Genomic DNA, 21215 nt, shown 5'->3' on the forward strand with positions numbered 1-21215 from the left:
AGCACTAATTTTGTAACTATATATAGACATCTACGGAAAATGGACATATATTATCACCCTACCCGAAAATTTTCCGACATAGCTCATTGTGCTTCTAAAGAGTTTCTACTTTCAAATATTTGGACGAAATTATTCAAGAAACTGGTCTAGAAAAGATCGATAATATGATTCGCTGTCAAAAAATTGATACAGCTTTTAGAATTACCATAGATCTCTACTATAAAAAATGTATCTCTAGATATATAAAACAGATACATCACAGCACTGCGCTGAAGCTCTAATTTTTAACAGATAGAGGGACATCATTAGGATTATTTTCCTCATAATAATAGTATATGTTTATATATAATAATTGCAACAAATTATATTATATATTGACGTATTTAATTTTTTTTTTATATTTTGACGTATTTAGTTATTTTTATATATTGACGTATTTAATTATTTTTATATATTAACGTTTTATTTTTAATACATTTACTAATAGGCGTGAAATAATAATTATAAATCAATTTAAAAGGCATGTAATTAAGAGTCATCAATCAACATTATCAAATAATTTAAGTTTATCGTCAGAACGTAATGAGTATCTCTAGAGTCTCATTTTCATCATTGGATTGCTTTTAAACCAATGCCGTAAGTAAATATAAAAGGATCTAAGTGGCAGCGAATCAAAATCTAATTTAAAGTGGCAGACCATTCAGATTCTGCAAGGAATCAGAAGCGAATTTTGACAGTTGTTTAACTGAGGCTATTCAGTACGCTATTGGAGTTTTAAAATCAGGTATTTAAAACATAAAATATGTTAACAAATATTATAATTTTATATATTCGGTAGTTAAATAAGTAGTATTTATTTCAAATGTTTTATAAATAAAATAAATACAATTTAAAATTAATTTTCTTTGGATCATTTATTATTTATAATATTAGCTTATAATCAAATTTGACTTAATTAGCTCACAAATTGTTCTAATTAATGTATACCTATTTATTTCTCTGTTGGGCGGATGAAAGTTATGTTTCACAGAATTTAGAATATCGTTGATACGGAAAAGAAGCTGTAGATATTTATGTTCCTATGTACATTAGATTTAGAACCAAAAATTAAGAATCCTCATAGTATTAGGTGCTTGCATCTAGTTTAATCAACGTTAACTACTGGTGAACATGCAAAGTGTCAGAACTGATAAACAACCTAACCTATCTATTAAATTCCATGACACTTCTCTGCCTAAAATATCAATTTTCCATTTGCTGTTATTATCAGCGTATACGGACGCCAGCAACAGAGCATTAATCACATTTATTATTTGATTTGAAGAAATTCGTTGATGAAGTCCATCAAACAATTTTAAAAATATATGAGATTTGGTATATACTATTTAAAAGTGGTCATTTAGATGTCAATAACAAAGAAAGGCCTGAAGAACCAATACTTAGACGACAACAAATTGCAAGCCTAATAGGAAAAAAACTCATAATCACAGCCAGTCAATATTTGCAAGCAATTGTGATTGATAATCAATAATATGGAATATTTATAGCATACAATTTAAAGGTCATTATATTCTACATAAGAAAATAATTATAATTTATCATTGTGATTGATATACTATTGTGATTCAAAATGGTAACGCAAAACTTAATGAATTAGATATCGTTGAATATGGAATGCATAACCTAAATTTGTTTAAAGTTGACTCAATGTTAATTGAAGAAGGCGCAGGATATGTTCGCTTTAAGCAAAATTACAAAAATACGGAAGTTACAGGATTGGCAGACGCTATAGTAAAATACGCCCAGTAAGCATATAAAGCATTGTAGATATACAATACATAGCAAAAAATCCAAAAAAATTATATCCATATTGGTTAATTTCTTGGCTCAAATCTCAATAAATCAAATATCAAAATGAATTAACTCATTTTATCAAATAATCATTTTAATCAGCATATAATGAATGCATAAAGACCGTACAACTTTCTGAAATATAATTTTCAAGGCACAAAACTTGAAGAACCTATTAATATAGTTTATAATACACAAAGTACAAAATTCCGCATTATTTTAACACGAAAACTATTACAAATTCATTTGAGGAACAGTATTCATGACAATCTTGACCCATCTGCCGGATAATATGCGGATTTCACGACAATAAAATTAATCTTCTTGCAATGCTGACATATCCAAATATATCTCTACGCTTTAGTTCATATAGTAGCAAATATCCTTTTAACTCCTGCTGTTTTCTTTAAATCTACCTTAAACTATTTGTTTGTGGAATTACAATGGGAAATTACTTGTTGAGTAACATATAAAGAGTGTACAAGTCCTCTAATTTCGCGTTCTGATTTTTTACCACTCTGAAACATCAATCTTTGGAATCATTTGCCGCACACTTATTAACTATTCGCTAGATTCTACCAACTTGAAGTTAAAGCAGCATATCTCGCTAAAAGCTCTTGTTGAGTCCAAAGCTAGTCATATTTACTCAATTAGATGTGTAATATAACATACTATGTCTGCTAGAACTCATTCGCAATGACATTAAGAAAGTATGAACAAATATTCAGCATTGACAAGAAACTTCTATTACTCATGTCAAGCCCATTTCCCGCCATTTGACACAATCTGTTGCAAACCTGTTGTTTCTGTTTACTTGTTTTATTATATGTTATATGTTAATTTTATATATTTCAATTTTAATTATCTACCATAAATAAGTAATTAATACATTTTAATTTACCCGAATTTAATAATATTATTAAAATATTAACTCTATTTTAGTTATGACAAAAAAACTAAAATTCTATCATTTACTCTGCATATACCAGAATTTGATCAAAAAGGTGATTATACAATTAATAAAACCTTAATGGAAATGCCTATTTTTGGTAAGGGAAAGGCAGATGTCAAACTAGGTAATCTATTAACAAAACCTTTTTATACAGTTATGTTCATATCTCATTACAGATAATTTAGAAATGACAAACGAGATCTCTCTCGAGGACTGCATCAAAGATGCCAAAAAATATATTAAAATAAAATTATAAAAGACAAAACTCGGTGTAAAAAATGCTCAGGTGAATTTTGAAAATTTGTTTGAAGGCAACAAATTACTTGGTGACAACTTGAATAATAACGAAGAGTGGGAACTATTTTTCCGTGATCAGAAACTAGCAATGGAAAAAGCGTATGCAAATGAATTTAAAATTTGCAAGTTTGCAATGTTTCAACAAAATAGCTGCAAACTACTTATTCTAATCAGAATAGTCGCTCAAACTATAGCCCTTAACGTAATAAAACGAATTAATATGGGGTTTTGTTTAATAAACTGATAGTAAGTTTCTATATCTGTACCCTTTTTATACATTAACAATACATTAAATTTTAATTTTGCATTAATAATAGGTTAGTCGAAAAGATTATTTAATGAAAATTAAATTTGCAATAGATAAAAAAACAACACCCATATCATTAAGAACAAACTAATACAAACACAATTCTTCTAATACCACTTGTATTATATTTATTTTGCTACAAAATACCAAACTGTTTTATCTAAAATTTGAAACCATCAGTTTGTTTATTAAATAGCACAGAACCAAAACCAAAACCGTATAACAACTATTTGTTGCACGATTATTTCCTGTTTGTTCCTGCTTTTTATTTGGATCGTAATCTTTAGTAAAGTCTCTACCAAATATTCCGAATGTCAGCAGCCTATCTTGTGACTTATGTAATCTAACAGTTCTGACCACATTCGGCCCAGTGACTTCACTTTCCCACGAGTAATGATCAATCGGCAGTGGCCGAATGGAGCTAAGCAGAGTTGTTGGAAATTGAATTTTATCCTCGGTCTCGATAAATGTTCCACTAATGTTTATGGAATTAAACGTGATTGGCCATGCTATAGTCGAATAATTGGTAAATCTGAAACAAATATAAACATGTTTAATTTAAAATTTATAAACAAAAATAATATGTCGTTTAGTATCTCAAGATAAACCTGTATAAACATACAGTCGGATTTCTTATGTATTATATGTATTTTGATCCAGGAGATCTATTGGTGAAAATGCGAAGTCAATATAAAACTATTAGACAACCCCATCTAACTATTCAATTCGATGATTTTGACATTTCTCTACATAAAATAACATAGTTCTGTTTAGTATTATTCAGATATTCAGTATATATGGACACTAATAAGAGATCGATTAAAATTCTATATTCAACATTCATTAATTTTGCTGTTGTTTAAACTTGCGGCAATGCTGCTCTGTCACATGTGTGTTCGGGTAAAATCGGAATTTGCCATCGGGAATCATCAGAATTATCGCCGGGTGATCGCAATTTTTGACGCTGTGTCTGAGTGGGATAGATCGCTGAGAGCATACTCTTAAAAGGATAAATATGCTGACAGGGCTCGATTTAAATCGTTTCATAAAAACATTTAATACTAATTGTCAACGATACTAATGATCTAACAGCTACTACTCTCAAGGTAGAAGAGTGGAACAAAGAGAGAATAAATCATGGCTCTCTATTTAAAATAAAATCGGCAATAAGTTCATGTTTCGTACAGTGATGTACTGGCTAATGTGTTACTTTCATAGGTTAGATACTAAAAGGATTCGTAGATAGTTATTCTAACAAGCAAATTAAAAATAACTCAGATGTTAGTAATTATGTGTTATAATTTATTTAATGTCATTATTTATTCAAGGCTAACAGTCATGAATTTGAAAAAGAAAAAAACAGAAATAATACCCTATTATTAATACCTAGTAAGCAAAAGTTTTTAAAAACTTATATTATCTGTCTTGCAGATATAAAATGGTATCTTCAGCTGCCAGGTGCTAGGTTTATTTCAGTGAATGGAATAAGTGTTTCCATAATCTTTTGCGAGTTACTATAAAGTTTACTAAAATATTTGTTAAATCCCACTAAAATTTTACAATTGAATATGTTTTATGTGAATGTTATGTGTTATATCATTGTTATTTATCTATTTATTTTTGTAACTCTAACATTTTAATCTAGAATTATCTCTAGAATGTGTATATATTATTTTTTAATTAAAATAACAATCAAGTCTATATACATATTACTTTAATATACTTCCATTCATGTTTACAATTCGACAAATTTATTTGTCTTCATGTCTTTTATGATCAATTTATTTATGTTATTACTACAAACAATGGAGTAGTTAAAGAATAGCCTAATTATTGGACTATATCAATGTCTAAATCAAAAACACCTAAACCTATTTAAATAAAATCAGATTAAGGTATTATCTGTGCCATCACCTTCAAATTCACTGTTTTGATTTTATATAGCATAAATTTACTTATATTTAATTGTACCAATTTAGTCAGTATCAATAAATTACTTTTACAACTGAATTAGTTCATAACTTATATAAAGACAAAAGAGGTTAACCTCAAATATAAAATAAAATTTAATAAAATATTCATATCTTTCAATCAAAAATCAACTAACCAAGTAGTTTATTTAAAAATGTCTTTCTTTCCTTCTTTAAACATGATTAATATTCAATCACTAATCTTATACCTACTAAAGTAAGTAAACTACCTAGTAAACACGCAACATACAATAATGAACATAGAAAAGAAAATAATGAAACAGCAGACAACTCGTATTATTAGAAATATAACCTCAACGATCTATTTCTCTTGGAGGCTGCATCTTAAATGACGGCCATATGGCAAATAAATAAATCGGCCAGGAATACACGATTATACCCGAAGAGTAATTCCGGCACAACTGTGACTTTTGGTTTCAACAATCTAAATATCGTGATTTTGGACTGGAGTCTGGAGAGGATTAAAGCAATGAAGGACCAAAAATGTGCAAAGATAATGAATTATAAGACCTGTTGTACACACAGTTGTTGTTGAAACCTCAGCTAAAACTCCCCAAAAACTTTGAAGCATTTTATCAGTTGATGAAATTAACGGCTTCCAGAAATTTACTTGATATAAATAGTGGGAACAACGTGGCCAATTTATTTCTTGACAGACAAATAATAAGTTTTATGTGACATGTTGTGACTGGAGATGAAAAGTATATACTACGACAATAACAAGCTATCCACGTTAATACCGAAGTGGAATATTCATGGTCACAAAGTATCAGGGTCGGTAAAGTATAATGTTTTATGAGCTGCTAAAAGTGAACAAAATTGTTATCGAAACAAATTGAACAACATATTAATTATTATTTTCGAAAATGAAAAGTAAAGGAGGCAATGTTTATCTATTATAATAAGCCACTGTGTTGTCCATCTTATACACTTTGTTATTGTATCTGTTGACATATGTTGCCCAAGTCTCCTCTGTTACTTTATGTTATAATGTATTATTTCCTGCTTCACTGTTCTCACTCCGAGATCCAGATACGTTTAGTTATTGCTATTGCTTGCTATGCTATGCTATATTGCTGTTGCTTGCTATGCCTCATAATTGATATCCATTCCGTATATCCAGATTGGATTGATGATGGATATGTATGCCATCATTTTGCTCTCATTGCTCAAATGGGAATGATGACCTGTTAATCAATTCAGACTACAGAGCCTGCTGTCAAATTGCTTCCGCTTGGTCCAGAAGTTTCTGCTGAGTTAATCTACGATCCAAGTAAAGGTCTAAATATTAAATTACTTGTTGTGGAATGCTTTCATTGTGGAATGTTTTAATTGTATAATTTTACCGACGGACAAGTATTTCTTTTCAGAATGTAGGTAACATGACAGAATTTGGTTTGGTGTGCCTTTATTTTCTATTGTTTAATCCATTTCTAGATTTTATTCAGATAGTATTTGAGTAGAGATGCAAGGTAATCTTGTTACGTGACAACGTGCAGCCATATATTGTTACAGTTGTGAGGGATACACTGTTGTAGCTCGAATCGTAAAGTTCTTCGGCGCCTAGTGTACCCAGGCATATCGCCTTCTGATTACCGCTTGTCCAGATCGCTACAGCATCTCATGTTTCGATTATCTTATATTCAATAAAAAACGTTTATGAACAGAGCTATGCAAAAAAAACACTTGCAGGATATTCAGGTTCACGTGACCTTTTAGCAGATAAACTGAAGGAGACCAGAAAATTGTTAGAAACCGGTATTAAAAATTGTATTTCCAAAATATACAATTTTAATGACAGAGTGAATGAAAATGGTTATTTTTTATTTCTAGCAACTAGTGGCAATTAGAGCTAATTAAGAGCATTCTCGAAGGTTATGGAACCTATAACTATAATTGTTGAATTGAATCTAAGACAAAACTCATTAGATAGAATGCGTGACTGCATTGATCTTACTTAATCTAAAAGGTCTTTAGACAATTTAGGGCTATTAACCAAAAATAAGCAATATAAGTATAGTAAATACCTTCGTCCACAAGATTCCACACTATCATTTAAACAAGCGACAACTCCACAACTATCAACGCCTCCATTATAAAATCCGGAATAAGTTCTTATGCCTGTATATGCCACCAGGAGATAGGTATAAATATTTTTATCACCAGTAATGACCTCTGCCTTGTTACTAAGGGATATATTGAAGTTGCAGCATAAAATTTCTCCATCGCCCTCGTGGCAAACTGTCTTCGATGTAAAACTAAGGCTCGTGTTCAAAACATTAAAAGTGTGATCTAAAAGTAAATATAAATAATATTAGGGCTGTGATCTGATTTTGAGAGATTTATGTCTGAATAATTTAATCGTAATGCTAAATATCCAAGTCATTTTTCACTAATTAAGTACCTATAGCAAAACCATTCTCTTATATTTTATTCAAAATGTTATTAATCCACCACTTTTCCCCATCTTTCTAACAAAATATGATTAAAATGTAGAATAAGGGCTTTGTTTATTGAAACTGTAACATTGTACACAGAACTGAGATTATAGAGTAGTTTTATAAGGATACCGAATCCTATTTTACCTTTGATAGAAGGGTCAATTAGCATTAAAAAACTATCCAATGATGCAGCTACGGCATCGATATCTTCATCGTTGCTAAGAATATTATTTAGAGAATTATTGTTTTCAATGTTTGATGGTACAGATTGTGAAATCACCTTGGTGCCACTAGTGTCCAATAATGCATATTCCAACGGTCCATATTTCCCTAAATAAATATAATTAACACTTGCAATAATAAATAGATGAATTGCTATAAATATTCGAAGCTTACCTAAAAAGATCCCTGAACCTCCAGCGCCAGAAGCGGGATTACTAGAACCAGCAGCTAGTAATACTACGTTAAGCTCTTGTGCCCACATCTGTTCGACCTGCAACGCTAATATAAATAGATAATTACACATAGGTCAGTCGATGAAAGAGAGTTATAAATACCAGTCAAATAAGGCAATTCAGATATCCAATTCAAAGGAAATATAATGTTTTTAATTCCCATTTGTTTCGTTAAATTAAAAGCAGGTTTCGAAAATTGTATATCGAAACATGTCATTATTCCAAAAGTAATGTTATTGATTTGGAACACCGAAATATCAGGTACATCAGGTTTACTTTTTCCATATTCTCCAAACAGGTTGTATTTACGATACCTAAACATAAACAATTAATTAAAACGAACAATATTGACCAAAATATTTATCAAACTAATTTATTATTATAGATTGAAACTAATTAGTTGTTTTTTAATAACTAAAATGGCAGTTTAGGAAGCAGTTGAATTTTTTCATCTTTCGGCCAAGAAACTAGTACTGCATCAGAAGAAAAATATTTTCTTCATATTCAGTTGATAAATATATTTAACACGTGGTCCGAAAAGTCCCGGGCCTCACACATAGATGGCGTTAATGTTGCATTTACTACTTTTGTAAATAATACCTATGTTCAAAAGAAACCTGTTAGAATTTAATAATATTTTACTTATAAGATTGTGAGTTATTGTCCTAAGAGTGAAACTACTTTTGGTATTTTCAAAGCAATGAATCCAAAACATATCCGTGTTAATTTTACACTGTTTCTTGATCAGAAAAAAGACCGTTCAAGCAAAGCAATTGCTTAAAAAGTGTCATAAAGACTTCGCTCCATCAGAAACAATAATAAAACGTTAGTTTGCTGACTTCCAACATGGTAGTAAAGATACCGATAATGAATTCGGCATGAACGTCCACCACAAAACATCAAAAAAATACACAAAATCGTTTTGAATGATTAAAAAGTGAAGTTGCGTCATAAACATCATAAAGATACCTAAATGATGCATTAATTATATATTGCATGAGCATTTGACTACGATAAAGCTATGTTCAAAGTGGGTGCCGCGTTTGCTCACCGTTGACCAAAAACAAGAACGTGTTGATGATTCTGAGCACTATTTGGCCACGTTTAAACGTAACAAACCAGAATTTTTGCTTCGATATGTGACAATGGATGAAATATGGATCCATCATTTCACTCCGGTATCAAAACGATCGTCATCTGAGTAGACAGCAACTGATGATGGGCCTATTTTGAGGCAAAAGATAAATCGTTCTACAAAAGTGGCATTGAAATGTTAGAGCGGCGCTGGAATGATTGTGTGGCTCTTGATGGAGATTACGTTGATGAATAAAGCCAAATTGGAACAAAAAACGCATTTTTCTTATTACGCCCGGGACTTTCTATATATCACTGATCAGAAAAAGTAATAGTTGAACAGTGCAACATGTCATTTGTGATATTTAAGCGCATGATTAATTGTCTTTCATTAATTTTTGATTCATTATCGTCAATCCATAGTCAGCACTTTAGGTTGTCTACTTCTAATCAGTCACACTAAATTGCACTCTATGATCTTAGTCCATGACTTTTGCGGAGCTGAGCGCGTTACAGAGATCTGTGAAGAATTCGTTTACTTTTCACCAACAGACATTGTAACCAAAGTTAACCAGTAATTGATAAAACTATTGTAATTTGGGTTTCTGAATTTCACTGACTTTTGTGACTGACTGTACTAGTTGATATTTTGCTACACTTAAGTATGAACCTTTAAAATAACTTAAATAATAAAATATAACGTTTTTGTGTGAACTATAATCCTATATTACTACTACCAGCAAGTAACTAGATTAACTATATTATAATAATTTTTTATACAAACGCTTTGATTGTTAACAATAATGATGAATCGATATTGATGAAATTATAATTCTAAAATTATTCATTTCCGACCTACCTTGATATTATACTTCCATCTGAACCAAATACCACATTTGTGTTGTAATAAATATCTTCACAGGTTGCGTCGCTACTGCAGTTACTAGTTTTTTCCGTAAAATTAATCACTATGATCGTACTATATTTTATTGCTGCACAGGAGAAGTCTTCAAGAAATTTGGGATACTTATCATTAGACGCATTACATAAAACTACTTCATTCAAAGGAGGAATAACAGCTGCCGTCGAATCATAAGAATTCATGTACATGAGCGTTGATTCCGGAAAAACAATTAAATCTACCGACTAAAAATTATAAAAAAAAACTATGTAGTAATGATGTGATTAAGTGTTAATAATACAAACAAGACTGCATTTGAATAGACTGAATGATAAATTAATGAGATTTAAAGGAATTTAAGAAAAATTGAGGATTAAGCTGAATCTAAATCCGCCCATTCGCCATAGGCTCTTCTAGATTGCTACTTGTTCTAGTTGATGTTGCAGAGCCAGACTAAGCATTAATTCACGTACGAAGTAAATTCAAATGCTACCACAGGCTAAAAATATCCAAATTTTGAGAATATATATCAAAGATTGCAAAGATTTATTAAAATATCATTAAAATAAATAACTATTTTAATATTAAAATATATCTGTAACCGTAAACATAACACATTAAATTCAATGGAACAAAATCTACTAATGTAACTGTTACCTTGAGCAAAAATATAGGTATGTTCTAGTGAATGTTAAAACTAGATGGTTTGGTGTATTCTGAACATTTTAAATAGGTGTTCAACATTTAATTTAATTTTTATTAAATTATTGAGAATAATTGGTACTATCAATATATTTCCATCGTTTTCTACAGCGTGTCCCCATCATTCTGTAAACATAACTGCACAACAAATAATCAGAAGGCTCTATGCCTTGAGAAGTACGTTTTATGTGGTTTAACTTTCTATTCAAGCTGCAATAGTGCATCCTTGATAAATTTTGCAACAAGTGGCCAAGTATTATCATGCAAAAGGATGAATTGTTATATTTTCACGACTTTTAAACACCATTGGTGATGTTTTCTGCAACAATATGTCGTTCGCTTTATTCAAGTAACGTGAGCAGATATTTGCAGACAACAGCTTCACTTGATTTTAATGTCTCGTAGTATACTACATCTTTCTGATACCACCATATGTACAACAGTACCATATGGCTATGACTATTTCGCCTCAAGTGGATAACTTCTCTAAACTAACACATGACTTCTAAACTTTTGTAAACAGTTGATTCAACAACTATTGAACTTTTTGAAAGTTCTTTGAAGAATTGAGCCGGGTTTTCATCCAATCGACTTTTTCAAAATTTGGTTCGTCTCGTAGTGTCGCCATACCACCAAGGTAATAATATAATCGACTGAAATTGACTAGCGACTGTTTAGTAATTGACTACTTTTTACTATGGATTGTTTTCATTCGCTATTTGCCCTCCAACTTATTTTATTACTATTTACTATCGACTGTTTCAGTTGTAGTTTTAGTTACTATTGTAATATATTATAATATAATAGGATAAAAAGATTAAAATTGGAAATAATAAATAGTAAAATATTTTGACTGTTTTTATGGCAATAATACGTATACACGTTCCATTAATCTCTCAATTTTTGTTAAAAAATATTTTCGTTCAATAATAAATAAAGCATTTATATCATTTCATTCAGATCATTTTTAATTATGTCATGGATTAGTTTTTTTTCTATGATTAGGTATATGTTTAATTTTTATATAGTATTTATAGTTATTATACAATTTTAGTTTTTAGGTTTTTTTAAGTTCTATTGTATTGTCTATGTTTATTATACTATATTATTTAAAAATAACAATTAACACATTGAAATACAATAAAACATTTGTGGGGTATTATTCCATTCCATAGAAAAATATCATTTCTTTTTACATATCCACATATAAAATGAACTGCCCAAAGTAATTATCTTTGTTCTTTCCTCTCTCATCTGACATCACGAATTAAAAAAAAAACTGTCGAACCATGCATTTACTTTTTCAGTTTTTGACTATCGACTGTTTCGACTGTTTTCGGTCGATAGTTGCTAACGCTAGTAAATATTATACTTTTGATTCATCTTGAACGTGTTTTTCAACATTTCTTTGCTCCAATCAAAATGAGCCATTTTAACATTTGCCATATTATGTCAAATCCAGCGCACTACTCTTTTTTACGATCAAATTATAATGTAACATTTTATTAATGGTTGTCATACAAGTGCTTTATGATAGCCCAATCTCACGGTATATCATATGACTATCTTCTTTTAAAAATTACATAAAACATCGATATTTTTGGGAAAACAAATGATTTTGGAAGTGTTTTCCTCGCTGAAACCAGTATCGACTTTGATAGAACTTAATATTCCAATTTATTGTACTACTATAATGACACTTTATTATGAGAATTTAAATTAATTGATACAGTGTTGTCCCACGCCAAAATTATTGGACAACAATCGCATACAAAATTTGCAACTTAATATTTATTTTCTATCTAATGGAAAAGTCGGGTGGTTTAATGCTGTCAAAGGCAAGATATAAATAGCAACCCTCATGAATAGGGTAATGTTTTTTACATAAGGCTTGTGTTCCGTAAAAATATATTACAAACAAATAATTTTTATTATTATAGAAATTTAGTTTTCATGTTTTACCTTATTTGCGGTAACTGATTCTACTATTTCAATGTAGTTCTTGGTATTTTCCATAACTCTTTCATCTGGCGATAAGGAGCCATTCGTATTCCCTGCATACTCGACAACAACTGCGTTATAAGACAATTGCTAAAAATAAAATGTCAATAAATTATTTATCTTAAACAATCTACAATCTACCATCCTGAAACATTTTTAAAAATATTGTCACATTGGGAACTTATTAACCGATAATGAATTATTTTTCATTATGCAACGCAGTTCAGTTCCAACCTTCCTAGTATTTTATTACGGTTATTTAATTGAGTGTTAAAAACGCATAACAGATGCGGCTATCCGTCTCTCAGCAGACCTAAAGTGTAGTGAATACGTGTTTACGTTATCTCATTTATATTAGTGTTTTAAAATTATTTCCCCTTATATTACAACAGTCCTTTTGAAATTCATTTATAGTATTTTTGGTCAAAAACTAGTGCAAAAAATAACGTAGGTGAAAAGTGCGTGAAATAGAAAATGTATTTATTTTATTGTTTTATCCTCTGGAAGTAAATAAAATAAAATATTAAAAATCTAAAAATGGCAAACCACAGCGATTCAACCAAATCACCTGCACACTTTGATATAATATTAGAACAATCAGCAATAACGCAAACTCCACCATCGCATGGACTACAGTCGTTAACAAAAGACCATTTAGAAGTCCAGAAGAAGAAATCGCGAAGAAACAAACAAGAATCAGTGACTATTGGTTACAGAAACCAATAGACCAAAAAAAAACAGCTTTGGCAACGTGTCGGCAGAAATTGAAGAGAATATACAACCAAGCCCTGAAAAAGTTGTTCCGAAACCACCAACAATAACAGTCTATAAGGTAGGAGTAATAAAACACATCCATGACTTATTGAAAACCATTACTACGAACTACACAATTAAAACAGTGAGCTATGAAACAATAAAAATCAAATTGTTCGAGGCAGAGCATTTTAAAGTTCTAGTAAAAGAATTAGATGAAAGAGACACCCAATACCATACATTCAGGCCAAAATCTGAGAGAATATTTAAATTCGTGTTAAAAGGATTACATCACAGGACGGACTTTAACACCATCAAGGTAGCACTAGCTGAAAAAACCACGAGGTCGTAAATATTCACAATATACGACATCGCACGACAAAAAACATCTGCCTATGTTCTATATTAATATAAAATCTAATGGAAACAGTAAGGCGGTGTATAAAACCACAAAATTGGAAAATAATATTATTAAATGCGAACCACCACATATAAAAAGAACTACACCACAATGCACGATGTGTCAAGCGCACGGGCACACAAAGACTTACTGTCGCAAATCATATAGATGCGTAAAATGTGTAGGAGAACATAAAACAGGAGATTGTACTCGTAAAGTTCGCGACGAAACAGTGAAATGTGCTAACTGTAACGGAAATCATCCAGCGAACTACAAGGGTTGCGCAGTTCACAAGCATCTACAACAGAAACTCTATGCTGCATTAAAAAAAGAAAAAAGGCATCAACAGCAACAAAAACAATCCACGCCTACCAGTCTACGCACCAGACCAAGTCAACCAGACATAACTTATGCCCAAATGGTTGAAAATGGTTCAGCACATCGAGAGACGACATTTCAACCTACTTCATCGAAACTAGCAACATCTCTAGATTAGAAAACATGACGGCCAAACTAATAGATCAAATGAGTACGATGCTTGGTCTACTCACAACCGTCGTCGGCAAACTTGTCTAATGCCTGAAACCAATAGCTATAAAATCGCCGTCTGGAATGCCAATGGGCTCCAACAACACGCCAGGGAACTAAAAATGTTCGTAACTGAACAAAATATTGACGTTATGATGGTTTCTGAAACACACTTTACGGACAAACATTATTTAAAAATTCCTAAATATAAACATTGTCATACAAATCACCCTGATGATAAAGCACATGGAGGTACAGCCATAATAATTCGAGATGATATAAAGCATTTCGAAAAAGAAATAATTCCGCAAAGACTACCTGCAAGTCACCAGTGTAACCATAAAGGAAGTCCATGGGCCATTAACAATTTCTGCTATTTATTGCCCACCCAAACATAACAACAAGGCAGAACAATTTCAAGAATTCTTCAGTACGCTAGGTAATAGATTTATAGCAGGAGGAGATTATAATGCAAAACATTTAACTTGGGGTTCAATAATAATAAGCTCAAAAGGTAGAGAACTGCTAAAAGCAATAGACAGATAACTTACAACATATCTCTACTGATGAACCAACATATTGGCCTTCAGACAGAAATAAAAAAACAGATACAATAGATTTCTGTATTACAAAAAATATTGATCCAAAAAAGTGTCAGGCAGAATCATGTTCCGACCAGTCTTCTAATTATTCACCAATAATAGTAACAATTTCTTCAAAAATTACCATCAAAGATAAACCCCCTTCTCTGTGCAATAATAGAACTAACTGGCCCTTATTTAGAGAAAACTTAGACCGAAATAGCTCTCTAAACTTACTGTTGCAAACTGAAATGGATATAGAAATAGCAGCAATAAACCTAACACAAAATATACAGGAGGCAGCATATTCCGCGACTCCTAACAGTGAAACATTTCCAAGAAAAAATACACATATGTCATGTACAATACAAAAAAAGATAGCAAAAAAAAGAAAGTTACGACGAAATTGGCAACAGCAAAGGACTGAAGAGAACAAGAGAAAATTTAATAGGGCAACAAAAGCTTAAAGAACCAATTCAAAGTGAACAAAACCATGGCAATCAAGAATACCTAGAAAACTTGACATCTACTGAGGCTACAGAGTATTCGTTGTGGAAAGCAACAAAAAAGCTTAGGAGATCTCAGCAGCATAACCCCGCTATTAAAACAAACAAAAATAGTTGAGCTAGAAACAATAAAGAGAAGGCCGACATTTTCTCAAAACATTTAAAAAATTATTTTAAACCTTTCCGGTCTCAGCTAAATAAAAAACGAAAATAAAATTACTAGCTTTCTGGATTCGCCATTTCAAATGGATTTGTCACACGAGAAATTAACGGTCAAAATAGTTAAACAAACAATAATGAGAAAGATTAACATTAAAAAAGCTCCTGGTTATTACTTAATTACTGGTAAAATTTTAAAAGAACTACCAGAAAAGGGTATAAAACTATTAACATTTATATTTAATGCTATGCTACGAATTAATTACTTCCCTAGTATCTGGAAAGTAGCTAAAATATTAATGATTCTTAAACCAGGAAAAATACCTCCTACCAACCTATAAGTTTATTACCGATAATCTTGAAAGTTTTAGACAAATTATACATAAAAAATATAAACTATATAATAGAAAAAAGAAAAATTATACCAGAACATCAGTTTGGCTTTCGCAATAAGCATGGGACTATAGAACAAGGGCATAGACTTGTAAACAAAATAAACACTGAAATAAATGCCAAAAGATATTGTTCGGCTGTTTTTCTAGTCATATCTGAAGCTTTTGACAAAGTATGGCATACGGGCTTGCAGGTTAAACTAAAGAAACTTCTCCCTCATCCGGACTATCAGTTACTAAAATCGTATATCACTGATAGACATTTTATTGTAAATCAAGGCGATGAACATGCCGAATTAAATCCCATATATTCAGGATTTCCGCAAGGTAGTGTACTGGGTCCAGTACTGTATCTTCTCTATACGGCTGATCTGCCCACCACAAAAATAACTACTGTGGCAACATATGCAGACGATACAGCAATTTTAGCATCCCAAGAAGATCCAGTCACAGCATCAATAAACCTACAACACACCTGTAGCAAGTACAATGATGGTTGAAGACATGGCGCATTAAAGCCAATGAAACAAAATCCACGCATATAACCTTTACCCTGCGTAGAAGAACATGTCCACCAGTGAATATCAATCATCGTCAACTCCCCCAAGCAGAGCATGTTTAATATCTTGGTATGCACTTAGATCGACGCTCAACCTGGAAGAAGTACATACTCCCGAAACGGAAACAACTTGGACTAAAATGATATCAAATGTATTGGCTCATCGGGCGCAAATCCAAGTTATCATTAGATAACAAAGTATTGGTGTATGAGTCTATACTCAAGCCCATTTGGGCATATGGAACCCAAATATGGGGTACCGCTAGCAAATCTAATATATCCATCATTCAATGGTTCCAAAATAAGGTTTTGCGTGCCATTGTTGATGCTGTTGTTGACTATATTTAAAATAAAGTGATACAACGCTATATTCCTCTAGAACCTATAACGAGTATAATTCAACGTGTTTGTGTGAAGTACTTCGAAAGAGTGTCAGTGCATCCCAATGTACTCGCTAATCAGCTAAATATGCGACGTGATAGTGCAGAGCGTAGACTAAAACGTTTAACACTACCTGATCTGATTACTGGACATATGTAGACTTTAGAATAAGCTTTACAATAAGACTAATTAATTAAGATAATATTTTATACAGAAGATTGCTTAATGAAGTGATTTTCTACATGCCATGTATATATAATATAGACATAAGAAATACTTATTACCAATAGGGCAGATTGTGGACTGCAACGCTGCACTATGTCCTTAAGAAAATGCTATTTTGGTATTATTATTATTCTCTAAGCATTTCACAATCTATCCAATGGGTAATAAGTATTTGCTGTGCATTCAGATACACTCACACTCTTTCAGAGTACTCTACTCTGGCACTTCGGATCACAATCATTATGGTTTCCAAGGAATTTAAATTCATAATAATGATAATATAAAGTTGATAATTTTTGATCATATTGATAATAGACTTCTTTGTGCTAACCCCATATTTGTTCACCATTCACAGATTAACACTAGCTTCAGAATTTGTTGTGAAGTAATAATTTGGTTTGTCTTCTAAGCAACTACTAAAATGTTTGACACTCATACAAAGATCTGCTTATTCTTCAACGTGAACTTTAGTGTGTTTGCTTACAAAATTACTCTAAAATTATTTATTATTCATAGAAAATTATTTTATGTATAAGAAATCCATATTCGATAGCATTTAATTTTATTCGCTAATTGTTATTCCACTAACTTAATATCATTGACAACTGTTTGTATTCTATTTACAGCTCTCTCAACGTTGTTACTTGTAGCCAGTAAGATAGTATCATGGTTTTGTTACTCATTCATATTTACGGATATCACAGATTTTACGTCAATTTACGTATTTACGTCGAATGATTTACTTATATTCTCAAAATAGGCTTCAGGTTAAGTAATTAATTTTTTCTTTGAGCCATATTTCTTCCAGCATGTATATTTTTTGAGGTGTTAATCGTTTTAAATCTTAGTAATCGCTAGAGATCAGATCCGAACAGTCCGATGTGTAGGAAAGCATTCGAAGCTATTACTCAATATATTATGTTATTGAAACTTTTTTCTTTCTATGTTACCCCTTATTTCTTGATATAAACATTTAATCAAACCAATAATGTTTTATAATATTCGCGATTGATGTGCCTTCCTGAAGATAGTTAGCTGCTTTAGACAACATTCACCGACTGTTGTACTCTGAAAAAACTGGATCTGTTTAATTCACCTGTATAGTGATATATCCATATTTAATCATTATCACGTACTGCTCTAAAAATTCTATGTATTTCGCTAGAGCAGCTCCAAAAGCTTTTATATTTTAGACCAATATAAAAAATCCACATCGACAGTGCAAGCGGGTGTTCCAATTTATCTATAAAATTGTATTAAGAATTTTGGGCATCCGGAGCATTCAATATCATTGGTCATTTTACAACTACGTTTCAATCCAGATTACTAGTCAATAATACTTTTAACAGCATGAACTGATGACTTCAAATATATCTATCTGCTTAAAAACGCCATTAAATTAACATATGAAAATATTTTTGATTCGTTAATTTCAAAATAACACAAGTTTTTCTCACTAAAACAACGTTGAAAGTTGTTATTTATAGTTAAATATATATATATATATATATATATATATATATATATATATATATATATATATATATATAAATATATATATATATATATATATAAATATATATATATATATATATATATATATATATATATATATATATATATATGTCGGTAGTGGTGCCATCTGTGTATAGTTAAAAATATTAATTCATAGGATCATTATTTAAAAATTCTGTATATTATAACCAAAATAATATATAATATTTGCCTTATAACATACATTCAAAACAAAATTCGAGGTAATATTTAATTATATTTAAGGACTAGCAAAAATAAAACAGGTTATTCCCAATAAGTTCAATGATATTAACAAACACGTAAATAATATCCTCGTATCATACCAACAAGACATCGTAAACAATCTGCACCACACCACTGAAAATTATAAATATATAAAACAATCTATGTATATAGAATATATTTGTATGTATGTAGAATTACATGACCATACGTCTATTAATATGTTAAATATTAATTTCATTTTAATTGTAATTTAGAAAGGTTAATCATATTTATAATATACTGTTACCTTATTGGTGCAGATAATTAAAATCCAAACCTAATTCTGATATGTAAATTATCAAGTTCAAATTTACTATACGTCTTAAACAACCTTGTTTTATATCAAACCATTTTAGTGTCTAGCTCATTGTTTAGCAATGAAAAATATTAGTTGTAGGTTATAATATTGTTTAAAATAACTTTCAATTTTTATACCTCTAAATTTATAACTATAAACTATATATACCTGACAATAAACATTTAAAAACAGCAAATAGGATAATGTTAAGACACTGTGCAAAACTGACATATCCAGGGGAATAGATAAATATATTTTAAATATATTAACCACACTTCTACTAAACCACTGTATCAAGTAAGCGATGATACGCACTCAGTTTGCATTATAAACGAGTCCAAATAAAAACGCTATATAGCAACAATACAGCTATTAGCTTTTAAGAATCATATTATCTGAAAGCATTACGAGAGTATAATTATAATACCTCTCTATAAAATTATTATCAACACTTATCATTTACTTTTCCATTGTTTATATCAGAAACATCACATCAATATAAATTAAGTTATTTTAATACACTTTTATGGCATTTAAAAGATACGTGAATTCTGTGTTGTAAATGTTGTTTCGACATATTCGTCTATATGTGCTGTAATTAGTATATTTATTTAATTTATACAAATATGCAAAATAATGTTTTATCTAATTAAATATATAGACCCTAATACAATAAAAATTGCATAAGTGATTTATTCTAGAATGTACCATTAAATTTTATCTTCTATTTTTTTCTTAAATTAGTAAAACAATTACTTATTTGCTTTTAAAAAATTATGTGAAACCATTTCATCACTTCAAAAAGGTTTTATTAAGAAAACACGGTAAAATATTGGGAACGGTTGAAACATCAATCCTTTTTCACAATCCACGCACAAGTATGTATCCCTCACAATAGTAGCAACGTGTACCAAAGTACCATCATTCAAGAGGATATCTTTGCGTCTGTTACTCACTATTCCTGGTGTTTTTTGTGCAATAAAACATCGCTGAATTTCTTCAGTTAAAGTCAGCAGGCAACTAATTTAGTAACAGCATTCAATTTTAATTTTTTTTAATAACAGCTAAAATAATACGCCTTACTGATGTCCTGAAATGCATAGTAAGACATTATAGTCATGAATATTCTGGTTCAGTATTAATGTGGCTCTACTATAGTGGCTCATGACTTTGTCATTGTTTGTTTGGAATTGTCGTACTAGATCCTGTTGAGGCTTTTAAGGTGCGATTTCAGTTCCAAAACATATTAAAACTTGTCTTAACAACTATATTAAACATTTTGTGGAATAATGAGAAACTGTTAGTACTTCTGTACATATTACTTCATTTTTACCATTTTCTTACTCTTAATTGCTTCGTACAAATACCTCAAACATAATATCTAATTATGTGGACATCTGACTATTCTAACTTCACTAATAATAATAGTCCATTATATCTAAAGACGTAACAGATTCACTTTACATCACTAGTTACAATATGCCTAAGACCTCACTTCAAAGACTCATTTTCTTGCCCGTACAGCCATGAAGCATTGTCCAAACTGTTCGAAACTGTCATCGTCTTTAATAACAAGGTTTGTTATTATATAGGTACAATAGTTTACCGTTATTACAGTTAAATGAAGTAGAGCATGTTAATTTAATATATATTAAGGTTTC

General features: G+C 30.6%; 1 protein-coding gene across 2 annotated transcripts; it reads right to left on the reverse strand.

Moving 5' to 3' along the window:
• Positions 1-895: 895 nt before the first annotated feature.
• On the reverse strand, positions 896-19903 carry LOC143193476 (vanin-like protein 3). Of its 2 annotated transcripts, XM_076399702.1 has the most exons (8): positions 19723-19903; positions 12934-13062; positions 10228-10514; positions 8397-8608; positions 8236-8340; positions 7984-8169; positions 7426-7690; positions 896-3939 (listed from the first exon to the last, which is right to left on the reverse strand). In XM_076399702.1, exons 1-8 carry the CDS (start codon positions 19783-19785, stop codon positions 3564-3566), a joined length of 1623 nt encoding a protein of 540 aa, XP_076255817.1. In that variant the 5' UTR covers positions 19786-19903; the 3' UTR covers positions 896-3563. The 2 variants fall into 2 exon arrangements, with proteins under 2 accessions (XP_076255817.1, XP_076255818.1); XM_076399703.1 differs by lacking the exon at positions 12934-13062 and having other exon boundaries at positions 3510-3939; positions 19723-19900.
• Positions 19904-21215: the final 1312 nt, after the last annotated feature.

The sequence above is a fragment of the Rhynchophorus ferrugineus genome, unplaced genomic scaffold (assembly GCF_030347505.1).
Source record: "Rhynchophorus ferrugineus isolate W39M unplaced genomic scaffold, kcgeb_rfMv2 rfM3, whole genome shotgun sequence".
Lineage (NCBI taxonomy): Eukaryota > Metazoa > Arthropoda > Insecta > Coleoptera > Curculionidae > Rhynchophorus > Rhynchophorus ferrugineus.

What these genes read in the sequence shown, in the direction of transcription:
- LOC143193476 (XM_076399702.1), bottom strand. Translation starts at nt 19,785, where the DNA reads ATGTCAGTTTTGCACAGTGTCTTAACATTATCCTATTTGCTGTTTTTA. An exon ending in TTTTAAATGTTTATTGTCAG is followed by an intron (nt 13,063 to 19,722) that starts GTATATATAGTT and finishes TTTTATTTTTAG; the next exon opens with CAATTGTCTTATAACGCAGT. An exon ending in AATCAGTTACCGCAAATAAG is followed by an intron (nt 10,515 to 12,933) that starts GTAAAACATGAA and finishes TATAATTTTTAG; the next exon opens with TCGGTAGATTTAATTGTTTT.